Genomic DNA, 22,967 nt, shown 5'->3' with positions numbered 1-22,967 from the left:
ATAAAATGTTGCAGCTCTCCAGCTGCCAGGTTGCTGCAGTGTAGCACTGTACATTTGTAACTTCTGACTCCTGTGCAGTGTGTGGTGGGCAGCATGTCTAAGGGATGATGGAATGTCATGAAGCAGAAATGTGTTTATCAGGCCTCGGAGCAGGTGGGGCTTAGACTTTATTTTGCTTTCCAATGAATTATGAAATCTACCGAATGCACACGTGTCTGTAACGGAGGGAATACATTGGGATATTTACATAATGTTTAAGGAACAATACTGACCAACGTTTGAGTGGCATTTATATTATAAAGTAGTAATTTTTAATAAGTAGGACATTTACAAAGAAGTAGGAAGCTCTACGGAAACAGGAGATGATTAAGAATAACATATGTAGTGGCATATAAACACTATCCACTTGAACTTCGTTTTACACAATGTTTTTGTAAGTGCAGTGGTGTATCCTGGTTTTGTGCTGCCCTAGGCAGCACAAAACTCAGGCGCCCCCCCCCCCCCCCCCCCGCGCGCGCGCCACCCCCACCCAACCTTTACCCCGCCCCGCATTCTAAATACACACACACACACACATTCACTGACACATACGCATACACTAACTAACAGAAACACACACTCGCTAACAGAAACACACACTCGCTAACAGAAACACACGCTAACAGAAACACACACTAACAGAAACACACACTAACAGAAACACACACTAACAGACACAAACTAGCAGACACACACACACACACACACACACTGACAGGCAAACACACTCACAGGCAAACACACTCACAGACACCCACACTAACAGACACCCACACTAACAGACACTAACAGACACACACACACACACTAACAGACACACACACACACACACACACTCACTAAGACACACACACTCACTAAGACACACACTCACTAAGACACACACACTCACTTAGACACACACACTCACTAAGACACACACACTCACTAAGACACACACACACACTAAGACACACACACTCACTAAGACACACACACTAAGACACACACTCACTAAGACACACACTCACTAACAGACACACACTCACTAACAGACACACACTCACTGACACACACACACTCACACTCACTAACAGACACACACACACTCACTAACAGACACACACACACTCACTAACAGACACACACACACACACACTCACTAACAGACACACACACACTCACTCACATTAACACTTTTCTTTTTTTTTTTTTTTACTTTAACCCCCCCAGCCTCCTTACCTTTGAGAATGCTGGGGGGGGGGGGCATCTTTCACCCTGGTGGTCCAGTGGCTGCTGGGCGGTCGGGCGGCGCTGCTGGGCGGGCGGCGAGGGAGCACTCCCCCTGAGCTGTCTGCTCAGCTCCCTCGCGCGCCGCACAGTGAGGCTGGGAGGCGGAGCCGGAATATGACATCATATTCCGGCTCCCAGCCTCACTGTACGGCGCGCGAGGGAGCTGAGCAGACAGCTCAGGGGGAGTGCTCCCTCGCCGCCCGCCCGCCCGCCCAGCAGCGCCGCCCGACCGCCCAGAAGCAGCCCAGCATGTCTGTTAGCCGCAAGGCTAACAAGACATTTGCCTTGGGCATTTGGGGGGCGGCTTTTTTTGCCGCCCCCTGGAAAATGCCGCCCAAGGCAAATGCCTTGTTTGCCTCGCGGCTAATACGCCCCTGTGTAAGTGGCTGTCTAACCTATCAGTTCCATAATCATGTGTCACATGGCTACAACCTCAAGTTAATGTAGTGAAAAATGTTCCAAAATCAGTCTCTGGCTGGGAATTATTTGATAAGGATGATGTTACAATTTGTATATTTATTTATAAATGGGTTTTATTCAATAGCACAATTAAAACATGACCTTTTAATAATACCATTATATTACCTCAGTTTTGCATAGGAAATACCACTGTTCAATTTACAATGAATACCACTGGTTATTATCAGAAAGGTTACCAATACCAAATACGAACATTGACATATGGAATATGTAAGATGTTTGTTTATACAAGTGATGTAAGAACAGTTTATATTAAAAACATTTTTATCATGCATGTTGTGTTCTTCATAAATATAAGGTATGTCGCTTGAATTGAGGTAAGCCTATCTGTTCACCTATTTTTATATTGAGCACTTGCAGATCTAATAGGGATACAAACGTTCTTTCATTGGCCAGTGTGTAGCCATAAAAAAATTGTCTCTGCTTAAACTCTTTAATATTTTTTTTTTTTTAACTATCCCTCTCCTTATAGAGCGAGAGAGAGTGTGTGTTTTAGGAGTCTGGAGTTTCTCTTTAACCCCTTAGTGACCAGACTGTTTTAGAATTTTATTACCGTTAAGGACCAGGTCTCTTTTTACATTTCTGCGCTGTTTGTGTTTAGCTGTAATTTTCCCATTACTCATTTACTGTACCCACACATATTAGTTACATTATATGATCATACCGGTCAAAGATGGGGTACCTTGACGTTGTGGCAGGCTTATGCAATGTATGATCATATAATGTAACTAAACCCCCATTATTTTTGCCTAGATTAGGTGTTAAAAAAAAAAAAAAATCAACATTGATGTTGCTGTTTAGTAGATAAGTGAGTGTGCTGGATCTTGTGTATTGTATAAAGTGTGTGTGTATATATCTAATACAATGTTAAACAAAAATCTGCACACCAGTCAAGCCAGATTTGCAGATTTTTGTTTTACATTTTATTAAAGGGACACTCCAGGCACCCAGACCACTTCTGCCCATTGGCATGGTCTGGGTGCCAACTCCCACTATTCTTAACCCTGCAAGTGTAATTATTGCAGTTTTTTTATAAACTGAAATAATTACCTTGCAGGGTTAATTCCTCCTCTAGTGGCTGTATACTAGACAGCCACTAGAGGGCACTTCCGTGTCCCTCTCAACCCTGCAAGTGTAATTATTGCAGATTTTTATAAACTGCAATAATTACCTTGCAGGGTTAACTCCACCTCTAGTGGCTGTATACTAGACAGCCACTAGAGGGCACTTCATGGTTTCTAGCACAGGAAACCTGTGCTAAAGTGTCGCTGGACGTCCCCACGCTATGTGAGGACCTCCAGCATCGTTCATTTCCCTATAGGAAAGCATTTTCAATGCTTTCCTATGGGGAGCTCTAATGTGCATGCCCACCAGCAGACGCAATCACTGGGAGGAGCAGTGGCGGAAGAAGCAGCGAGGTGGGACATGTTGCTGCCTCTGGTAAGTCACTGAAGGGGTTTTCACCCCTTCAGCAACCGGGGATTGGGGTGGGAGGGAGAAGGGACCTGCAGTGCCAGGAAAATTGTTTTCCTGGCACTGGAGTTTCCCTTTAACTATCCACAGACTTCAGGTGGGAGGGGTTTCCAATCACAATTTTTTTTTCCCCCACCATAGCCTTTAATTTTTTACTGTGTGTATATATCTCAAAGTATACTTATAATGAGATCATATATATATGCATTATACGAAGTATAATATATAATAAAATTGCGGCCATGTGCTCATAGTGATCACATGGCCCTGGAGGGCCAGAGCTGCTGCAGGGGGACTGTTGGGGTCTCAGGCTTTTATTTGTTAAGCGCTGCTTCTCTATATTTCCCGTTCTATAACCAATGTAACGTCCATAAATTATTTTGCAGCTAGTGACCGTTTGTTTAAATGAGCAATTGTTTGGAGGTGGAAACTTGTGTATGCAAGTTTTGGTGGGACAAGTTCTGTAGTGAAAAAAAAATTACATTTCACAGTAATAAGAATATGGCTCTCAAATAGTGAATGAATTATCTATGACACAAGGCTACATTAACAAAATTACATTCGACTTTATTGACTTTAAAGCAGACATTTGATTGGGGAACATTCCTCATAAAATGGTGTATAAAAAGTGCAAAAAAAAACAAAATTCAGGATTTATTGCCAACTCATTATTTGCATAGTTTAGCAAGAAAGGGTAATAGGACAAAAGTTGGCTGTGTTAACCATCGGCACAAGTACATTGTCTCACAGTAAATGCGGACTCTGTTTTACCTTCATGGTTTTTTCCCCCAGAGTCAAGCATAAGTGAACAGAATTACACAAGGATAAGCAGGACTCAAAGCAGAGACTATTAACATACACCCTTGTACACCATGCACCCCTTTTCTGGAGAAAATAAATCTTGAGTTGGCATGTTTCTTTCCTTTTATTGCAGGCTGGGAGCCTGAAGCTGTAAAACACTGAATTGAGAACAAGGAACCCCATATTCTTCTACCAGGGTTCCAAAACGTTCAGTTAAACACAGGTCCATACAGGAAAACCGAAGTAGATAATGAAGATAATGCATGTGGCCTTCAGTGCACTGCCCAACATACTAATTGCATGAATCTTAAAAGCATTCAAATGATATCCTCTCTGCAACCTCTTGCATGACAATCACACAAGCATTTCTAAGTAACTTATCTTGCTATATTAATATAACCAGGAAATTACTACACAAAGTGGCTAAAATCAAATCAAGACAGATCTATGCTTCTATGCTTTAAATTATCATTAGTCTTCCAGTGATAGAAGTTTTATATAGACATTACAATAATGCAGCATCCTGGTGTGGGCAGTTCATCTTCACACTCTATTCCCCTTCGAAAAGGGAGAGAAAAAAAAAAAAAAGCGCACAATAGCACATCCCTTTATTCATCATTTGTGGAAAATCCCTTTAAAACAAAAAGCTCAGCACACAACTTTTGGCAAAGATATTCTTGTGTCCAGAATCTGCTGATAATACTACTGTCACTGGATTAATTTCAGATCCTAGACACACAATCCAAAATTATATCTCTAAAAAGGGACTATCGATTAGGGAAGAAAAACCCATATGGCTGATGTATAAAGTACTGAACATCATATTCTAGTCCCAGCTAATGATGATGGGAGAGAATTTCCATAAGTCTGGATGACCCATGTGCGTGAGGTTACTGAAAGGCGATGTGCTCCATTGGAAAGGTGGGACTTGATCCCATGTAGGGCCATTAACTGCCACCATCTGATATTTGCTGGCCATGGCAAATGAGGTTACCTGTGGAAAAAATAAATTAAACAAAAATAAAATAAATATGAAATCTTTTTAGATCTAAACTATTCACTATTTGCACAAGTGTTAAGCCAAGTAGAATGTGATGAGGATATATAAAAATAAAACGGCACACACTTAGAGGGGTCAGGGAACAATAGTGATAAATTCCCACCCACACTTACTTTCATGTCTGTGCCTCCATGTTGCCGTTGGCGTAGAGCTCCAAATGGATAGGTGCCATTTGCTAGGTTGAGATCTGATCGAGCAGAGATTGCATTCTCCCCATTTGGCTTGGGAATACAAGTTGAGCAGATTGATAGGGGATCGTTTAGGAAGTCATTGTATCTAAAATAAGCAACAGAAATAGGTTAAGTTGTTTTCCATTTATGGAAGGTAAAGTGGAGAAAACCTGAAATCACTGCATAACAATTTTATATTACCTCTGATGTCTGGAAACACACAGGCAGCAGGATTTGTTTATTGATATACAAGTCTGAGGACTATATTTACTTTTGTATTAGCTATTGCAGATATAGATATGGTGGTTACATCTGTAAAACAAATGAGACATACATAGTGTTTTCCATATAGGTAAAAACAAACAATTATATCATATGAGGATTGAACTCACAAGGATGGAGCCTCTTAGGCTCTATGTACTTCGCTCTCGGGTGCCTATTCAGGCTTTCGATAATTTTCAGTTGAAGACCCAGACTCCACGAATTCAAGAGTAAATAAGGGTTTATTAATTAATGAAATATTATATTAAAATATTAATATAGGACAAAAATAGGCAGATATATGTATAAAATACAGCGTGGTATGGTACTGCAATAATGGCCAAAATTAAAAGCAGCAAAAGCACCACAGCATATACACAAAATAACAATACCGCCAAATGAAAGTACCAGTAAAAAGTCCAGTAAAGTGCAAACGCGTTTCAGCCCTAGATAGGGCCTTCCTCAGTGCTAAATTCCTGGAGAACCTTCAGGGCTTAAGTAGCCCCCTTGATAAGTCCAACTGCATCCAGCTGTGCTTCAGAAATCCCGCCAGCCATATCACTTCCGGTTTTGAAAAAAAAAAAAAAAAAAAAAAATTATTTAAAAAACATGTGACTTCCGGTTGGATGCGGTCATGTGATGTATGTGTTCCACCATGAGTTCCACACTCTGGCATGGTGGAATTGACTACAGAAAGTATTCATATTGAAAGAGGGCATTTGCCCAAACAAATACAATAATATAGTAGAATAAATAAACAAATTGAGTAAGCTGTGAATAAATAAATCGGAATAGAAATATAAAATACAAAATATTTGTTAATATAGGTACATATAAAACATCATATATAAAATAGAAGAAATGTAACTCAGGGGGATGTGGAAGGGAGAGGAAACGTCCTAGAAGAAAAGATATTAATATAAAAATGTAAATATAATATTAAAAAAATATATAAAATATTATATTATAAAAAATGGACTAACTCAAAATCTATGTTGAGACCTTTAGGGCACATAGTGTCCAAAGTGAAAATCCATTTACCCTCTAACTTACTAAGTTTAGTGTATCCCCTCCGTATGTTCCCCATGTGCTGCATAATGCGAGTTTTTACGGAGGGGATACACTAAACATAGTGTGTCAGCACATTTTATTGAATTTCATAATGGTGACACTTTTCTCTTAAGTTTTATGGTTATTGGGAAGAAGCGGATGAATTGGAGAGGATAATGTCCGAGAACTTAGTAAGTTAGAGGGTAAATGGATTTTCACTTTGGACACTATGTGCCCTAAAGGTCTCAACATAGATTTTGAGTTAGTCCATTTTTTATAATATAATATTTTATATATTTTTTAAATATTATATTTACATTTTTATATTAATATCTTTTCTTCTAGGACGTTTCCTCTCCCTTCCACATCCCCCTGAGTTACATTTCTTCTATTTTATATATGATGTTTTATATGTACCTATATTAACAAATATTTTGTATTTTATATTTCTATTCCGATTTATTTATTCACAGCTTACTCAATTTGTTTATTTATTCTACTATATTATTGTATTATTTGTTTGGGCAAATGCCCTCTTTCAATATGAACACTTTCTGTAGTCAATTCCACCATGCCCGAGTGTGGAACGCATGGTGGAACACAAATACATCACATGACCGCATCCAACCGGAAGTCACATGTTTTTTAAATAATTTTTTTTTTTTTTTTTTTTTTTTCAAAACCGGAAGTGATATGGCTGGCGGGATTTCTGAAGCACAGCTGGATGCAGTTGGACTTATCAAGGGGGCTACTTAAGCCCTGAAGGTTCTCCAGGAATTTAGCACTGAGGAAGGCCCTATCTAGGGCTGAAACGCGTTTGCACTTTACTGTACTTTTTACTGGGACTTTCATTTGGCGGTATTGTTATTTTGTGTATATGCTGTGGTGCTTTGCTGCTTTTAATTTTGGCCATTATTGCAGTACCATACCACGCTGTATTTTATACATATATCTGCCTATTTTTGTCCTATATTATTAATATTTTAATATAATATTTCATTAATTAATAAACCCTTATTTACTCTTGAATTCGTGGAGTCTGGGTCTTCAACTGAAAATTATCGAAAGCCTGAATAGGCACCCGAGAGCGAAGTACATAGAGCCTAAGAGGCTCCATCCTTGTGAGTTCAATCCTCATATGATATAATTGTTTGTTTTTACCTATATGGAAAACACTATGTATGTCTCATTTGTTTTACAGATGTAACCACCATATCTATATCTGCAATAGGTGGTATATCCTTTTTACTCTGTATATTTTTCTAAGTGGTTGTGAATTATTTTAATTGTTTCACTTTACCTTTAGGTGTTAAGGGATTACACCTTTCTGTCACACTTACTTTTATTGTCTATTTTAAGTTGGAAGCGCCTACACAACTATACACCTTGTGTATATTTTGTTTACTTTTGTATTAGGCAGGGATGATTGCATAGAAAAATACAATGGGGGAGAGCGGGAGAGGGATCTTTTATTGGTATAGATAAAAACTAAATAAATACAAGCAGATAAACAAAATTCTAGTTTCACAATCAAGTAGCATATTACAGTATTAAATCAAAAGAATACAGATGACAAGTTCCCATTGAGATGGGGATAGATTCAGTGTATAAATGAAATGTAAAGATTAAAAATAATATCTTGCAGCATGGAACCCTAGAATAGAATGAGCAGGTGTGGAAAGCCCCTAATTATGCAGGCTGTATCCCACAATTGCTAATGTGGATATGCACACTATAGATTGGTGAACTCCACCACGCCACCTGGAAGCAAGATAGCTGCGTACACAGCTATTATCCTGAATATCCATTTGTGTAGTCTTATACCGATGGCATAGAAGTAAAGCCAAGAAGGTCCAAATAACAGAGCAGAAAACTATACATTTGTGAGCAGCTGAACAGTTTGTCATGACAGGTGCACTTAATATAACAAAATGAGCAAACCATCAAGAAAAACTCACCGCATTAACTGTATCATTGAATTCAGATCCTGTATATTTGTTTGATTTCGGCGGAATATCTGCGCGCGAGGATTTCGGTCATAGCTAAACCAGTCACCATACTTTTCCACCAAAGCAGGCAGTCCACTGACATTAAATATCTGTTCAAAATAGCTGTGAAGGTAACACAAATAAGAAACGCATACAGACATTACTTCATTAGCTACTGTAAGCATTTCTGCAAACCACGTATTGTTTACTATGTAAATCCAACAGTCACAAGTTAGAGAAGCAGTCTGGACAGTCTGCTAGTCCCCGATCATTTTTTAGGAAGGCAATGTAAATGCTGCCTCTCCAAGATTATAAGGGGGAAGGGCGAGTGTGGGGACACGCAGACCACAAAGTGGAGATGTTTCTCATGGTCACCATAAGTAAATATTTTCTGCCAATACCTAAATCTGAAGTTTGAATCTCTATTTACGATAGAAAGAATAGTATTAACATCCTTATTAGCTAGTGATGGAGTAAAACAATCAGAACGTACGGGAGGTTGTAGCTGGCCCAATATCCTTTGCTGTAAAACTCGTCTGACTTATCAGCTGTCACCACCATGCCGCTGAAGGGAGATATGGAAGCAAAAAAGTTATTAGGGATGCTATAGTCTAATATTCTATACAAAAAAAAAAAATTACAAAAAAAAGATACACACACCACTTTAGATTTCTAAAGCTACTACAAGTAGGGAACAACGGACTTTAATCATTTCACTTTTCCCTTTTTAAAATTGCAGATTTACAAACAAAAGATATACCTCAAAGTGTATCACTAAATCTTATACCAGTATTTTGCAGTTTTAATATTATACAACCTTTTCAGTTGCCTTATAAGAGGAGGTTGGCGGTGTGTGTGTATAAACTTATCCCATAATATGCACTTGGCCAACTCCCAGATAGCAAGGTCAAAAAGTAGCTTCTCCAATGGTTTGAAAAAAAATAAAAAAATAGATTACTTACGGAATTTGCTCTAAGACAGTTAAAAGGCCGGCAGGAGCTGTAGCTTGTCCAACACGAAATTTATTGTAGTCCACAATCATCCATTGGTTATTATACCTGGGAGAAACCACACAAATCACATAATAGAATGAAGCCACTTTAGATCATATGCTCTCCCTACAACTATACAACTAAACCACCACACCAAAAACAAAACCAGATATTGGGATTATTAAGAGCGAAAAATAAACTGTATAACCCATAAACCAAAAACTTTTCTGGCTTCCTAAATAGAAAATAAAAAGATAACATCTCTTTACAAAGCATAAGTTTGAGACTCCTTTGTGGTAAAGGATGATCATGCATTTACATGGGAGTGGAACCATGCTCTACCAAAACATAACTGACTCAGCTGACTGTGGTATGCGAAGGAGGAGGAGAGAGATATCCACACACACACTTAAAGGGAAGCTTTACAACTAGTTTTCCTGGCACTATAGCTTCCCCCTGTCAAGTCCACCCTTGACTGTCACTTATTTACCTCGGTCCAGCGCCGATGTTCTTCGGCACTCGCTCAGCTCTGCCCACACTCCTCTCTCGCCAGCAATGGTCGCGTTCACATTAGGATTTCCCCATAGGAAAGCATTAGTCAATGCTTTCATATGGGGATTCCGGTGACACTGAGGAGGAGTAAACCCGAACAGGTAGTTATTGCAGTTTATGAAAATAAAATGTAGTAATTACATGCTTAGGGATAAGGGTGATGGGAGTTTGCGCCCAGACCACTTCAATGAGCTAAAGTGGTTTGGGTGCCTTCAGTGTCCCTTTAACCCCCTAAGGACACATGACTTGTATGACATGTCATGATTCCCTTTTATTCCAGAAGTTTGGTCCTTAAGGGGTTAAGGGAAGAGGTGTAATGGGATTACATAAGAGCTTTTATTGTGTCGGTCTCGGTTTGGAAAACTGTGCACGGTTAGTTCTTCAGGATGTTCCTTTAGATGCATAATTGTATGAACTTTGTTTACTACTGTACAAAGCTTTGTCTCTTCAGCACATACAGAAACCACAACAGGAGATGGTAATCTTTTACCAACATTTGAAAGCCTCTACTTACGTTCCACTATTGAACTTCTCGAAGAGTTTAGCCCACTCTTGTCCTCCAGTAGCCAGCCTGTTGGCTACTATATTACGCAACCACTCTAGCACTGAGCCCTGTGGTTGGATGTATTTCCAGAGTAAGGGATTGCTATTACCAATGGTTGTTTCCAGGGTAACCTGAAACAATGTACACAGTTAAATATAGAAAGAAATGCACGCACATCATGGGCCTCAATAGCCAAAGAAGACAAGAAAAATGCACCTGACAATACCTCCACCAACAGGGCTTAGGGTCACTCAGGTTTAAAAAAAAAAAAAAAAATAATTAAAAAAAGTGCTAAGAAACGCAGGGGACCTTGCGTTTAGCACTTTTTAAAAAAAAAAATTTTTGTCTCTCTACATGGCTCAGACTTTGCAGGACATGAAGGTTATCACGTTTTGTATTTTTGCCCATAAGCCATTAATCAGAGATTTTGTTAAGTAATAGTATTGCGCAACAATCAAACCAAATGGTTTATATTACCCACATGAAACAATCCCAACACACGCTTAACTACAATATGTCTGCTATATTATCTATGAAGGACTAAATGTGACATTTGGCAGTCCCTTTTATACCATTTCTAACCAATATCAGTTACCCATATGTTCTACACATTTACATAGAAACATAGAAACATAGAATGTGACGGCAGATAAGAACCATTCGGCCCATCTAGTCTGCCCAGTTTTCTAAATACTTTCATTAGTCCCTGGCCTTATCTTATAGTTAGGAAAGCCTTATGCCTATCCCACGCATGCTTAAACTCCTTTACTGTGTTAACCTCTACCACTTCAGCTACATTTCATTTCATTCATTTACATGGATCTATATCCAGCAGATAGTAGTCTACTTTGCTGACTTATGCACAAAATATGTTCCAGATGGAAACAATCCAAAACTTACCAGACCACTGCTCAACAAGTAAAAATCATCTCCAGAGAAAATGGTGCCAGGGTAAGAAGAGAAGGTCTGTACCGAGCCTGGCACTGTGGAGCCCCCTAAAAAATGACAAACTCATATATAAGTGCAAATTCATGTCACATGTTGCAACATTTTAGGATTTGGAATAGACTACCTTGCCCGCATCAGACTCTCCCTTGCCTTAGTCCTAGCCCTTCTCTCCCACCCTCCTAACATACAGTCAGGTCCATAAATATTGGGACATCAACACAATTCTAATCTTTTTGGCTCTATACACCACCACAATGAATTTGAAATGAAATGAAGATGTGCTTTAACTGCAGACTTTCAGCTTTAATTTGAGGGTATTTACATCCAAATCAGGTGAACGGTGTAGGAATTACAACAGTTTGTATATGTGCCTCCCACTTTTCAAGGGACCAAAAGTAATGGGACAATTGGCTGCTCGGCTGTTCCATGGCCAGGTGTGTGTTATTTCCTCATTATCCCATTTACAAGGAGCAGATAAAAGGTCCAGAGTTCATTTCAAGTGTGCTATTTGCATTTGGAATCGGTTGCGGTCAACTCTCAATATGAGATCCAAAGAGCTATCACCATCAGTGAAGCAAGCCATCATTAGGCTGAAAAAACAAAACAAAGCCATCAGAGAGAAATAGCAAAAACATTAGGTGTGGCCAAATCAACTGTTTGGAACATCCTTAAAAAGAAAGAACGCACCGGTGAGCTCAGCAACACCCAAAGACCCGGAAGACCACGGACCACAACTGTGGTGGATGACCGAAGAATTCTTTCCCTGGTGAAGAAAACACCCTTCACAACAGTTGGCCAGATCAAGAACACTCTCCAGGAGGTAGGTGTATGTGTGTCAAAGTCAACAATCAAGAGAAGACTTCACCAGAGTGAATACAGAGGGTTAACCACAAGATGTAAACCATTGGTGAGCCTCAAAAACAGGAAGGCCAGATTAGAGTTTGCCAAACATCTAAAAAAAAAGCCATCACAGTTCTGGAACAACATCCTATGACAGATGAGAAAAAGAGTTGAGTATGGAGAAGGAAAGGAACTGCTCATGATCCAAAGCATACCACCTCATCAGTGAAGCATGGTGGTGGTAGTGTCATGGCGTGGGCATGTATGGCTGCCAATGGAACTGGTTCTCTTGTATTTATTGACGATGTGACTGCTGACAAAAGCAGCAGGATGAATTCTGAAGTGTTTCGGGCAATATTATCTGCTCATATTCAGCCAAGAACTCATTGGACGGCGCTTCACAGTGCAGATGGACAATGACCCGAAGCATACCGCAAAAACAAGCAAAGAGTTTAAGGGAGAGAAGTGGAATATTATGCAATGGCCAAGTCAATCACCTGACCTGAATCCGATTGAGCATGCATTTCACTTGATGAAGACAAAACTGACGGGAAAATGCCCCAAGAACAAGCAGGAACTGAAGTCAGTTGCAGTAGAGGCCTGGCAGAGCATCACCAGGGATAAAACCCAGTGTCTGGTGATGTCTACGCGTTCCAGACTTCAGGCTGTAATTGACTGCAAAGGATTTGCAACCATGTATTAAAAAGTGAAAGTTTGATTTATGACTGTTAATCTGTCCCATTAGTTTTGGTCCCTTAAAAAGTGGGAGACACATATTCAAACTGTTGTCATCTGATTTTGATGTAAATACCCTCAAATTAAAGCTGAAAGTCTGCAGTTAAAGCACATCTTGTTTGTTTCATTTCAAACCCATTGTGTTGGTGTCTAGAGGCAAAAAGATTAGAATTGTGTCCATGTCCCAATATTTATGGACCTGACTGTAATTAGTTGTTTCACTGTCCTTCTCACTCTCTCACCTTACTTACCAGGAAATGTCAGCCCCCACATTCTTCCTCCGATTTTTATACGTCATTTGCTTCCAAATTGTACATTTATTCCAGCAGGGACATCATTCAATAATACATTGAAAATGTATTAATTGTTTTGATAAATTTAGTAGATAAAGCCCCAAAGATCTGCATGTTTTCAATAGGCATATATAATAAAAGAGAAAAATTATAAAAAGAGCCTTGCAAGAGCAGCAGACCTACTTTTTACAACCTTTGCAAATCACTCAACTTCCCCAGCCTGTGCCCTGAAATACATTAATCTGAGTCTTCTCTATTAGTTATTATTATTGGCATTTATATAGCGCCCACATATTCTGTAGTGCTTTACAATATTATAAAAAGGGGGAGATTTAACAATAAATATTGCAATTACAAGAAAACTTACAGGAACTATAGGTTGAAGAGGACCCTGCTCAAATGAGCTTACAGTCTATAGGAGGTAGGGTATAAACCCACAATAGGACAGGAGATAGCAGTCAAAGGTCGGAGTGAAGCGGAGCTGGGAGGAGAGAGTAGAGTGCTGCCCTTTAGGAGAGAGCAAGGGACAGTTATGTGAGGTAGAGGTTACTCTGGGATGCCATAAGCTTTCCTAAAAAGAGATGGCTTTTAAAGCACTTCTTAAACTATTGAAGACTAGGGGTGAGTCTGATGGTGGTAGGCAGGCAATTTCAAAGGAAGGGAGCCATCTGCAAGAAGTACTACAAGCGTGAGTTGGTCGTACAGGTGTAAGCAGCGGGCAGGAGAAGGGCATGGGCAGAACGTAGACACTAAAAAGGGGCATACCTATGGATCTGTGAAGAGATGAGATATGAGGGGCTAAAAAAAATTGTTCAGTGCTTTATAGGTACGGGTTAGCACTTTGGATTGACTCCTATAGGATACAGGAAGCCAATGCAAGGACTGACAGAAGGGTGAGAGGACCAACTGGAGAGGAAAAAAATCAGTCTGGCGGCAGCATTCATTACAGACTGTAGCAAAGCAATACGGCTTTTGGAAAGACCAATTAGGAGAGGGTTACAATAATCCATGTGAGATATTACTATAGCATGGTCAAGGTCCTTAGTAGCATCTTGCTTAAGAAAAGGGACTGGTGCAGGGCATGTTTTTAAGGTGGAAATTACAGGATTTCATAACAGACTGGATGTGAGACTCAAAAGTGAGGCCCAGAGTCAAGTAGAATGCCAAGACAGTGTGCTTGCAAGGATGGACTGATGAGGGTACCACTAATTTGAAGGGAGAGCAAAAGAGAAGAGAGAGAAAAAAAAAAAAAAGGCAATGTCAGCAGAGATGGATTTGAAAAGACAAATCAAATGAATTTCAAATGATGAGAAAGAGGGAAGGATTGGTGGGTAGACGTATGAAGGAGCAGTAGAGCAAGAGTAAAAATTCTACACCCCCACCTTTACTGTCATAGTGTCTTGGGTTGTGGGAAAGTTGAAGACCACCAAAGGATCAAGATGCAGGGGAAGCAGTGTCAGAGTGGGAGAGCCATGTTTCTGTTAAGGCTAGTAAGTCTAGGGAACGAGAGATGAAAGGTCGTGGACAGCAGTGGATTTAGTAATGTTGCAAACAAAGCGTGCATTCCAGAGGGCAGTGTGGAAGGATTTAAAGGAGTAGTAACATGAGATGGGTAGGAGATTGGTGTGCTTCCTTGAGTTCAAACATGGTGGGTTTGCTGAGGTGGGACCGGATTTGTAGAGACATCCCCAGCTGCTAGGAGCAGAAGGATAGAAAGGAAGTGAATGTGGGAGTAGGATTTGAAAGTTTTGTGAGAGGGTATGTATTTAGAAAGAGTTGGTGGAGATAGGCTGGAAACGGGTAAGAGTGCATGTGATGAAAAGAGAGGGGAGGGAAGTAAAGTAGGAGCATTGAAGATGGTGTCAGGAGGGACAGGTGAGCAGATAGATATATTTTAGTAATGAGAGAAATTAAGACTGAAAGTGAATATTAGAAGGGAGAACTATGAGAAGTCTCTGTGCTGGAGCCAATGGTGCACACACACGTAACTGTAATATAGCTCGTTGAGACGGTGGGAAGGCAGGCATATGCTAGTCCAGCACACCTGCCACTTCTCTTAGCTCTGTGGAGAGAACAAAATCAGAAAGACACCCTGGCTGAAGTGCTATGTGTGTAGTGTTCCTTGAATTTCTTATTTCTGTATCAAATTTGCTGTTACATTCCCATATTAAAATTAAGTTCTGAAGAATAAAATGTAAATAAAAATATCGACACTATATAAATGCTAGTAATATAGTTAAAGATTCTGATGTCCATTTGCAGAGCTTCCATTTATATTTTTTTATCAGCATTGGCCACATCTTGTACTTTAACCAGCAAGACATACAGTAAGTCTGCTCTGTAACAGACGTGCAATTTCCATTCAGTAAGGGAGTGCTCTGGAGACATGGTGGTCATTAGTGTCTCTGTAAGTGGAAATATTTGAGCTAGTATATCTCTTACCAGTGGGAGAACTGCGAAAGGGGAGAACATATTTCTTGATGATTCGAAGCATTGACTGATATGTGTTCCAGGTATCATGAGACACCAGAAGATCTTTGTTGCCAGGTAGAAGTTTTATTAGTGCTGAGCATGACCCAGATCCTAGATTGTTAGAAATATCAGTTTTGTTGAAAGCAGATTCTAAGTCCTCTAAGTCTCCCCCAAGTTGGAATAGGCTGCAGAATAAAAATAAAAAAAATAAATAAATTAAAAAAAAAAAATAGATGTAGAGTAGTAGGGGAAAAACACAGAACGACACAGTCATACAGGCCTATTCACTAAAAAGCAATTGTTGGTTGACAAGTCAAAAGAAAACAAAATTTAGGCAAAAAAATAAAAAAAATAAAAAAATGTATATCCTTGTGGGCTGAACTGGTGTTTCATTATTTTTCCTTGATTTCATAAATCTTGGCTAATCACTACTGTTGACCAAGTAAACCCCATTGTGTAATAGAAAAGAGAAAAAAAAAATAAGTCAATCATGAAATTATTCGGGCCACACCCCCCCATGCTGAACAGTCGCATGAGAGATCAGCACCTGCAGCTCACAAAATCCTGATTTTGTACTGATCTGACCACTAGCAGCTTTGCATGCAGTGGGTACTGGTTCCGGGGTGCAGATTGCAAATTGTGTTTTAGCCGATTGGAGGGATATTCTTTGTCGTCCTAGAAAAACAGTCTAATCAGGCAGTTAGTGGGGTGGAAAGCCGCTGCCCTGCTATCCTGTCTAACAGTACCAGGTCAGAAACCCGTAGCTATGTGGAACTGACCCTGTCCCCCTCACTCCTCTGGACCGGATCCCAATCTTCACCGTGTGGCCCCCATTACTACTGCAACTCCAAGACTAAATGAAACTGCCAAGCCGATCAGCAGCTCAGAAGCCTCGTCTAAAAAGAGCAGAGGCCGAATGTTCAGCTACCTATGCCAGGGCAATCTTCAGATTTCTGGCACAAGCTGGCCCAATGCTTGCAGTAGCCTGCTAAGCAGAAACAAAGTAGATTCTCAGTCCGGCATTTACCAAACATGATTTAACTCGGGGCCTTGTCTCCAGTCCTGTGGCAGGCCCAAATCAGAGACATCATGCTGGCGCACGCAGCACAAAAACAGCCAACGGGTATCAGTCCTCGAAAACCTACCCTTATGTGTGTACGGGGAGCAGGTTCCCAGTATGAGACATCACTTCCTCTTCCTGGCTTAGCCTACCGCACCTACTAGATGGCCGCGACACTTACAGACAGCCAGATTGCAGCAGGACTATACCAAGCCCCTGGAGGGTATCGGCTGAGCCGAGGTTCATGCGAATGTACTGCCTATCATGTACATACCGCACTTATATTCAGCTTGCATATTGCTTAAACATGATTTATGCTTATGTTCCAAGCCAACTCTCTTGACTATATCCATAATGTTTAGAAAAATAAAATAAAAATAAATGAAAATACAGTGACCTAACAATTGTTCAAGGGGAATTCATTGACATAAAAAAGTGCCAGAATTGAAACAGATAAATATATAATAAATGCCATCAACCTACAGAAATCCAAGAGGGTTCAGCGTGAAATTTCCCAGTGGAAAAGATATACGATCATTGTAGCTGTCCTCAAGGCCTTTGAGCTGAAGCAAAGCAAGGCGAACCTGCACAGAATATTAAGGTTCATGATACTTCCTCACACAAGAAAGGGACACAATACACATTTATGTTGTTTCAGCAATCACATTGAAATGTAAGCATTACAAGTGTCAATCCAGGTATATCCAACATACAAATCGCTGACTTACCAAACTGCAAATCTCATGGTGCATAGTCAACCTTTGGGGCAGAGGTAAAAATAGGCCCCTCAAATGCGGTTTGACTACATCTTCCATAGTTCTCCCAGTGTAATAGCACTGAGAGGCACCTTGGTAGCTGCTAACTACACCCAAGTTTACCTCCTTCATTACAAGTTTTTTTAAAAGGTAAATGTATCACTTTGGGACAACGGTCTCATTCAAAAGCTTTAGCTTTGAATAAGTCAGTTGCCTCACTCAGGCTGAAAAAAAAAAAAAAAAAAAAAAAGCAGAGATAGATATGATTTTTGCATATTTACCCGCTTCTTCTTAGACTTTCCACAGCCACTCCAGGGAAAACAGTGATCCAACCAGTTTATTATTCTTGTGAATGCTTGAAAAGTGTATTGAGCATGCCTGACAGTTACACATGTGCAGTTGGAAGAGGTCTTCCCCTTGCAATAGCCTTACGGGCTGGGGGGAGTCTGATCAGTGTGATTCATGCAGAGCAGGCTCTAGTACTGGATTTATCTATCCTGCTGGCGCACATTGATGGCCTGTTTCTGTCATTGATGGGACTAGTCTGGAACTGAGATGAGTAGGTTAAGATTGGGTGGGGCTGAAGAAACTCTTAGCCAAACAATGCAATCTATGTTTATTTACATACTTTCTTGCTTTATTTTGAATTGTACATTTGTTTAGAAGTGTTTGTTTGCATTAGTTACGAGCAACATATTCTTGAGGTGGGAATTTTCTAAATGCTTTTTTCACCCTCTCCAATTTAGAGGCAAGTTTCTGTCATTCACGTTACCTGGTGCCAATAAACAGGATCCTCTCCTTTGTCCATCTCTTGCTGCATCCAAGCAAAATTGGCCTCCAAATAATTGCGCAGCCGCTCACAGAACGGGGTCTCATATTTGTAAGGACCACAATAGCCCATCAACGTGTTCATCCAATGCATGTATATAAGCTGCAGACACATACAAATCTTGAATGCATATCAGCGCGCACACACAGCTAATACAAAACCAGAACTTAGAGTAACAATGCAAACTGGTTGCAATGACACACACACACACACAGAAGTTTGTTTCTTGTATTCACAACATATCATTTCATAAGAACATAGAGAGTTTTTTGTTTGCCAGAGATTCTTCTCAAAGGACAGCACAAAGATGCAAGTGCAGTATTTCCCAGAGCAGAATTTCTCAAAGGCACAGTAGAAAACTGCTTATAGTGCAACCTGTGCAGGAGGGTGGCTGAGAGGAGTTGCTCACTATTTTTAGGTTTATTTGTGACCGTTTGAGTGAATTTTGAGGTTTACATTTGCACAACCAGAATTCCTCAATAATTGATTTGCGTTACTGTCCGAAATCACTAACATTGTATTTAAGTTGTTTTTAATATATTAAAAATGGTGGTTATTATTATTATTTATATAGCGCCAACAAATTCCGTAGCGCTGGTTATAATCTTAAGGTTTCAAAGAAGTATCTAGAAAGCAGTTCAAATGCCATTACCAAGTGTCAGCAGAGGCACATAGTGTAGGGTTAATTTTCATATCTGCAGGTTTATATTTTGGATTGTTTTTCCCTTAAAAGAACACAGGTATTATTAGAAAGACATTTTCCTTCATACAGCATTGTTTTAATGTGTTTGGAACATGTTATAGAAGAGATTGTAGGCTGCAGAGAAACAAGGTAACCAATGTGAGATGTGCAGTATTATAAAGATGTTCAAATTGCCATGCTCTTGAAAACCAGATAGTTACCCGCTGCGTGACAGAAGCTTCAGCCACCCCTGCAGCATAAGCCTGGATACTGTCATTATAATATGCATTTGTACGGAGTTCAAGAATGGCCCATCTGGAAGAAAAAAAAAAAATAAATAAATAAAACACACAAACATACATAAGTGACAATGCCATTAATGGCCCTCAGGTACTCTAATACATACAGGACCTTCATACAGATCAACACTTTTCCTTTCAACATTTCTCTTCTATATCCATACAAAATGTGTCAATTCCGTAAAAAAAAAAAAAATATATATATATATGTTTAAAGAGGAATTGAGTCTTTTGCTCTTGTACTACTAAAACTTTACTTGTGGGAGAACAGTTACTGAGGAAGTCCCACAATGGAGTACTACAGTCACTAATAGCTGCTTTTACAAGGCTACTAATTTTATTAGTTTCTAATATTATATTGGCTACAGTAGTTGTAATGATTTGACACTTTTGTTTTAATTACCCTAGACATGTTATACTACTAAGTAATGCTGACCATTCTGTAATTTAAACAGGTTATTGTACTGAACATTGGCAGTAGTATTTTGATATTTATACAGGGTGGGGGGGGGGGGGGGGGGAACAAAACACACACACACGAGAAAAACAGATCTAATATGTTTTTTTCCCTTCATTCAATGTATGGAAGTGTGTTTATTAATTTTTAAAGTGTTCATAATGTTTTTTTCTTAAAAAAAAAAAAAAGAAGCATATTTTCACATTATAAAACCTATCCCACTACACACAGTTCAGAAATTAGAGGACAGCATTCAATGAAAGAGTAAGAAACACTATTGGTGATTAAAATCTTATTATTTAACCCCATATACGTGGAATGACGTCTTTGCTAGTTTGTTTTCACGTCAAAACACAATTTAGCACTATTGGCTTTCCCACTGATCAATGGCTGCTAAAAAAAAAAATGTTTGGGCTCTAGTTCATTTTATCCTCCAGCAGATGATGAATACTATGTGTAAATGTATTAACTTTACAACAATTACACCTTGAAATTTAGCACGTTTTTAGAAATGTGTTTCTGTAAAACAAAAAACGTTTTGCCCGTTCTGTAGCAGCCTAAACCCCCTGGGCACACATTCAGTTCCACCCCTATATGAAAGTATATCTGCTATACGTTGGGATGGACGAAGAAGAACTTTAGCCATTTCCTGGGTACAGCTCCTGTCACAGGAATGGCTTTAAATATTCTATGCTAGTGATGCCACCCTGGGTACCAATAATTACTCAGCTCCACCAGCCCCTCCAATTCCTCTTTTTACCCACTGCTTGGTTCAGTCCTTTCCTCCTTTCAGCCTGCGCCCATCTACCTCCTACCCCAGCTCACCCATTGTCCTGTATACCATCCCTGAGCTCTGCCCAGGCCACAGCGTTTTCAACCTTCTCCGGCACGGTGAGGAGATTCCCGGTGGCAGAATCCAGTATCACCGACACCTGGGACCTCTCCTCGGCCCCACCGCCAAGAGGACCCAAGAACAAGACCAACAGCAGCCAGGCAGCCATGACACCAGTCACATGATCCATCCGGCACATCACATGACAGCCAGAGATCACCTGAGCCCAGAAATTAAAGGGCAGGCGGGGGCGGGGCCTGTTATTAACTCTTTGCTGTCATGCCAAACCCATTTTCAGCTATTAAACGTTATTATTTACAAGCAAACAGAACATATAGACATGCTGGTATGTTGTCAGTAATAGACTATGTTATCTATTAAATTAAACCATCCATGTGCGGTATTCTCATGGGTAAGGTCCCTGTACTATAAAGGGAGTGTTATATAAATTAAATCTACCATCAGACTTAGCTGGGAATGATTCACACTTGGTGTCTGAATCGGTAAAAGAGTATTTTATTATTTGCCGTTTCGTTCAGGTGTGATTTAAGCAAAATAACTAACTCATAGTATTTGTCTTACTCTAGGGGGGGCGGGGAGCACTCTGAAAGACACACTGTGACTGCCGCTGGTCCTTTAAGTAGAACCCTCCCCTGTCTATTTAGTGGCTTCCTGCATATGTCAGCTGATCAGAAAGCTACCTTCCAGCCAGCTGAAGTCCCTGTGATATAGCTGCAGTCACATGCCTGGAGAGGTCACGTGATGCAGATTGCTTGAAGATACAGAGGGAGGGAGACTCAACTCCAGGAATGTGCTCTGTCAGCTCAGTGCACAGTTCAGGGTTACTTGATTTCTGAATATTTGTTTTCCCATATGCACTGGATTGACAAGGAAACATTATATGAGAAACAAACTTATGTTTCAAAGCACGTATTTACAGCAAGATCTCATGTTGTCGCTAAAAAGTGCATTTCTAGGAATTGAGGTGTGTAAATAAGGTTCACACACAAAGATATATCTAAAGAGAGAGATAATTATATTTTATTTTTCCCCCAGAGGTAGATCTTTCAGATAAGCATTTTGATCATCTTTGTAGGATTCAATTATTGGGGTGTGTGAGAATGGACCTGGGGTTACCAGCCAATTTGTAACAATAACAAGGTTAATCACTGAAATCTTAATGGCCCTTTACTAAATGGTACAAAATCATCCTACGGATTACTTGTCATTTGGACTGCAAGTACCAGACATTTTTTGAACTATTTAAACACATCTGGAATTTGCAGAGCAGGCTCCGACCGAATGAGCCTAAATTTGGTTGGGAAGTCAACCAGACTCCCCAAATTGTATTCTTATAACAAAATCAAAAAGCATAATAAAAAAAGTCAATGAAAAATACAAAATCCTACAAACAGTCTCTTATTTAAAGGCTTAATTCAAGCAGCAGGACCATTTCAGTGTTTTCAAGTGGTCATGGTGGAAGGACTTTGTGTGTGCAGCTTTTCAGTGTAAAACGCTGAACAAACTTAGATATTTTATGTTGCTGCTGGAGGGGGAAAGCTTTCATGCGTAAGCCAGGAACAAAAGTTCCAGGCTGGCCAATGTCAATTATGTATATATTTAGCACACAGGAGGTTTATTCAGTGGCTGAGAGCACTCAACTAACACAGTCTTTCCTTTACCAGGAAAATGTGCCAGCGTATTCCTGGCATCATAAACACTACTTGGGGTTTTAACAGTTATGATGCACAGTAAGCCTTTCATTTTAGACAATTAAAATTGCAGTTACCCGCCACAATGACTTTTTCATAAAGATAAAATATTTATTAAATACTCATACTGACTGTTTTGGTATTTCACTGAAATTCCAATGAAGTCTAAAGATATACTGAGACAAAGTAGGAACCACTTTGTCTAAGTATTTTTCCTACGCCTGACACTTCGCCATCAAGAAGTTTCAATTCTCAACCATGACCAGTGACGGCTACAGGGAATTTGCTCTATCTAAACAGGATCTTGCAGTATCTTCCACAGATCTCAAAGTTGTATTCTCGAGCATGCGCAAGAGTATAGCAGTGGCATC

The 22,967-nt window shown here is 39.8% G+C and overlaps 1 protein-coding gene across 1 annotated transcript; it reads right to left on the bottom strand.

Moving 5' to 3' along the window:
* Positions 1-3,810: 3,810 nt before the first annotated feature.
* PLBD2 (phospholipase B domain containing 2) lies at positions 3,811-21,071 on the bottom strand. The gene is made up of 12 exons (XM_063454699.1): positions 20,878-21,071; positions 19,518-19,611; positions 18,558-18,716; positions 17,514-17,614; positions 15,941-16,155; positions 11,583-11,677; positions 10,653-10,813; positions 9,557-9,652; positions 9,088-9,159; positions 8,565-8,717; positions 5,239-5,401; positions 3,811-5,059 (listed from the first exon to the last, which is right to left on the bottom strand). The coding sequence occupies exons 1-12, from the start codon at positions 21,051-21,053 to the stop codon at positions 4,892-4,894; spliced, it is 1,653 nt and encodes a 550-aa protein (XP_063310769.1). The 5' UTR covers positions 21,054-21,071; the 3' UTR covers positions 3,811-4,891.
* Between the last annotated feature and the right edge of the window lie 1,896 nt (positions 21,072-22,967).

Source organism: Pelobates fuscus, chromosome 5 (assembly GCF_036172605.1).
Source record: "Pelobates fuscus isolate aPelFus1 chromosome 5, aPelFus1.pri, whole genome shotgun sequence".
Lineage (NCBI taxonomy): Eukaryota > Metazoa > Chordata > Amphibia > Anura > Pelobatidae > Pelobates > Pelobates fuscus.
This window is presented reverse-complemented; position numbering and strand designations above follow the sequence as displayed.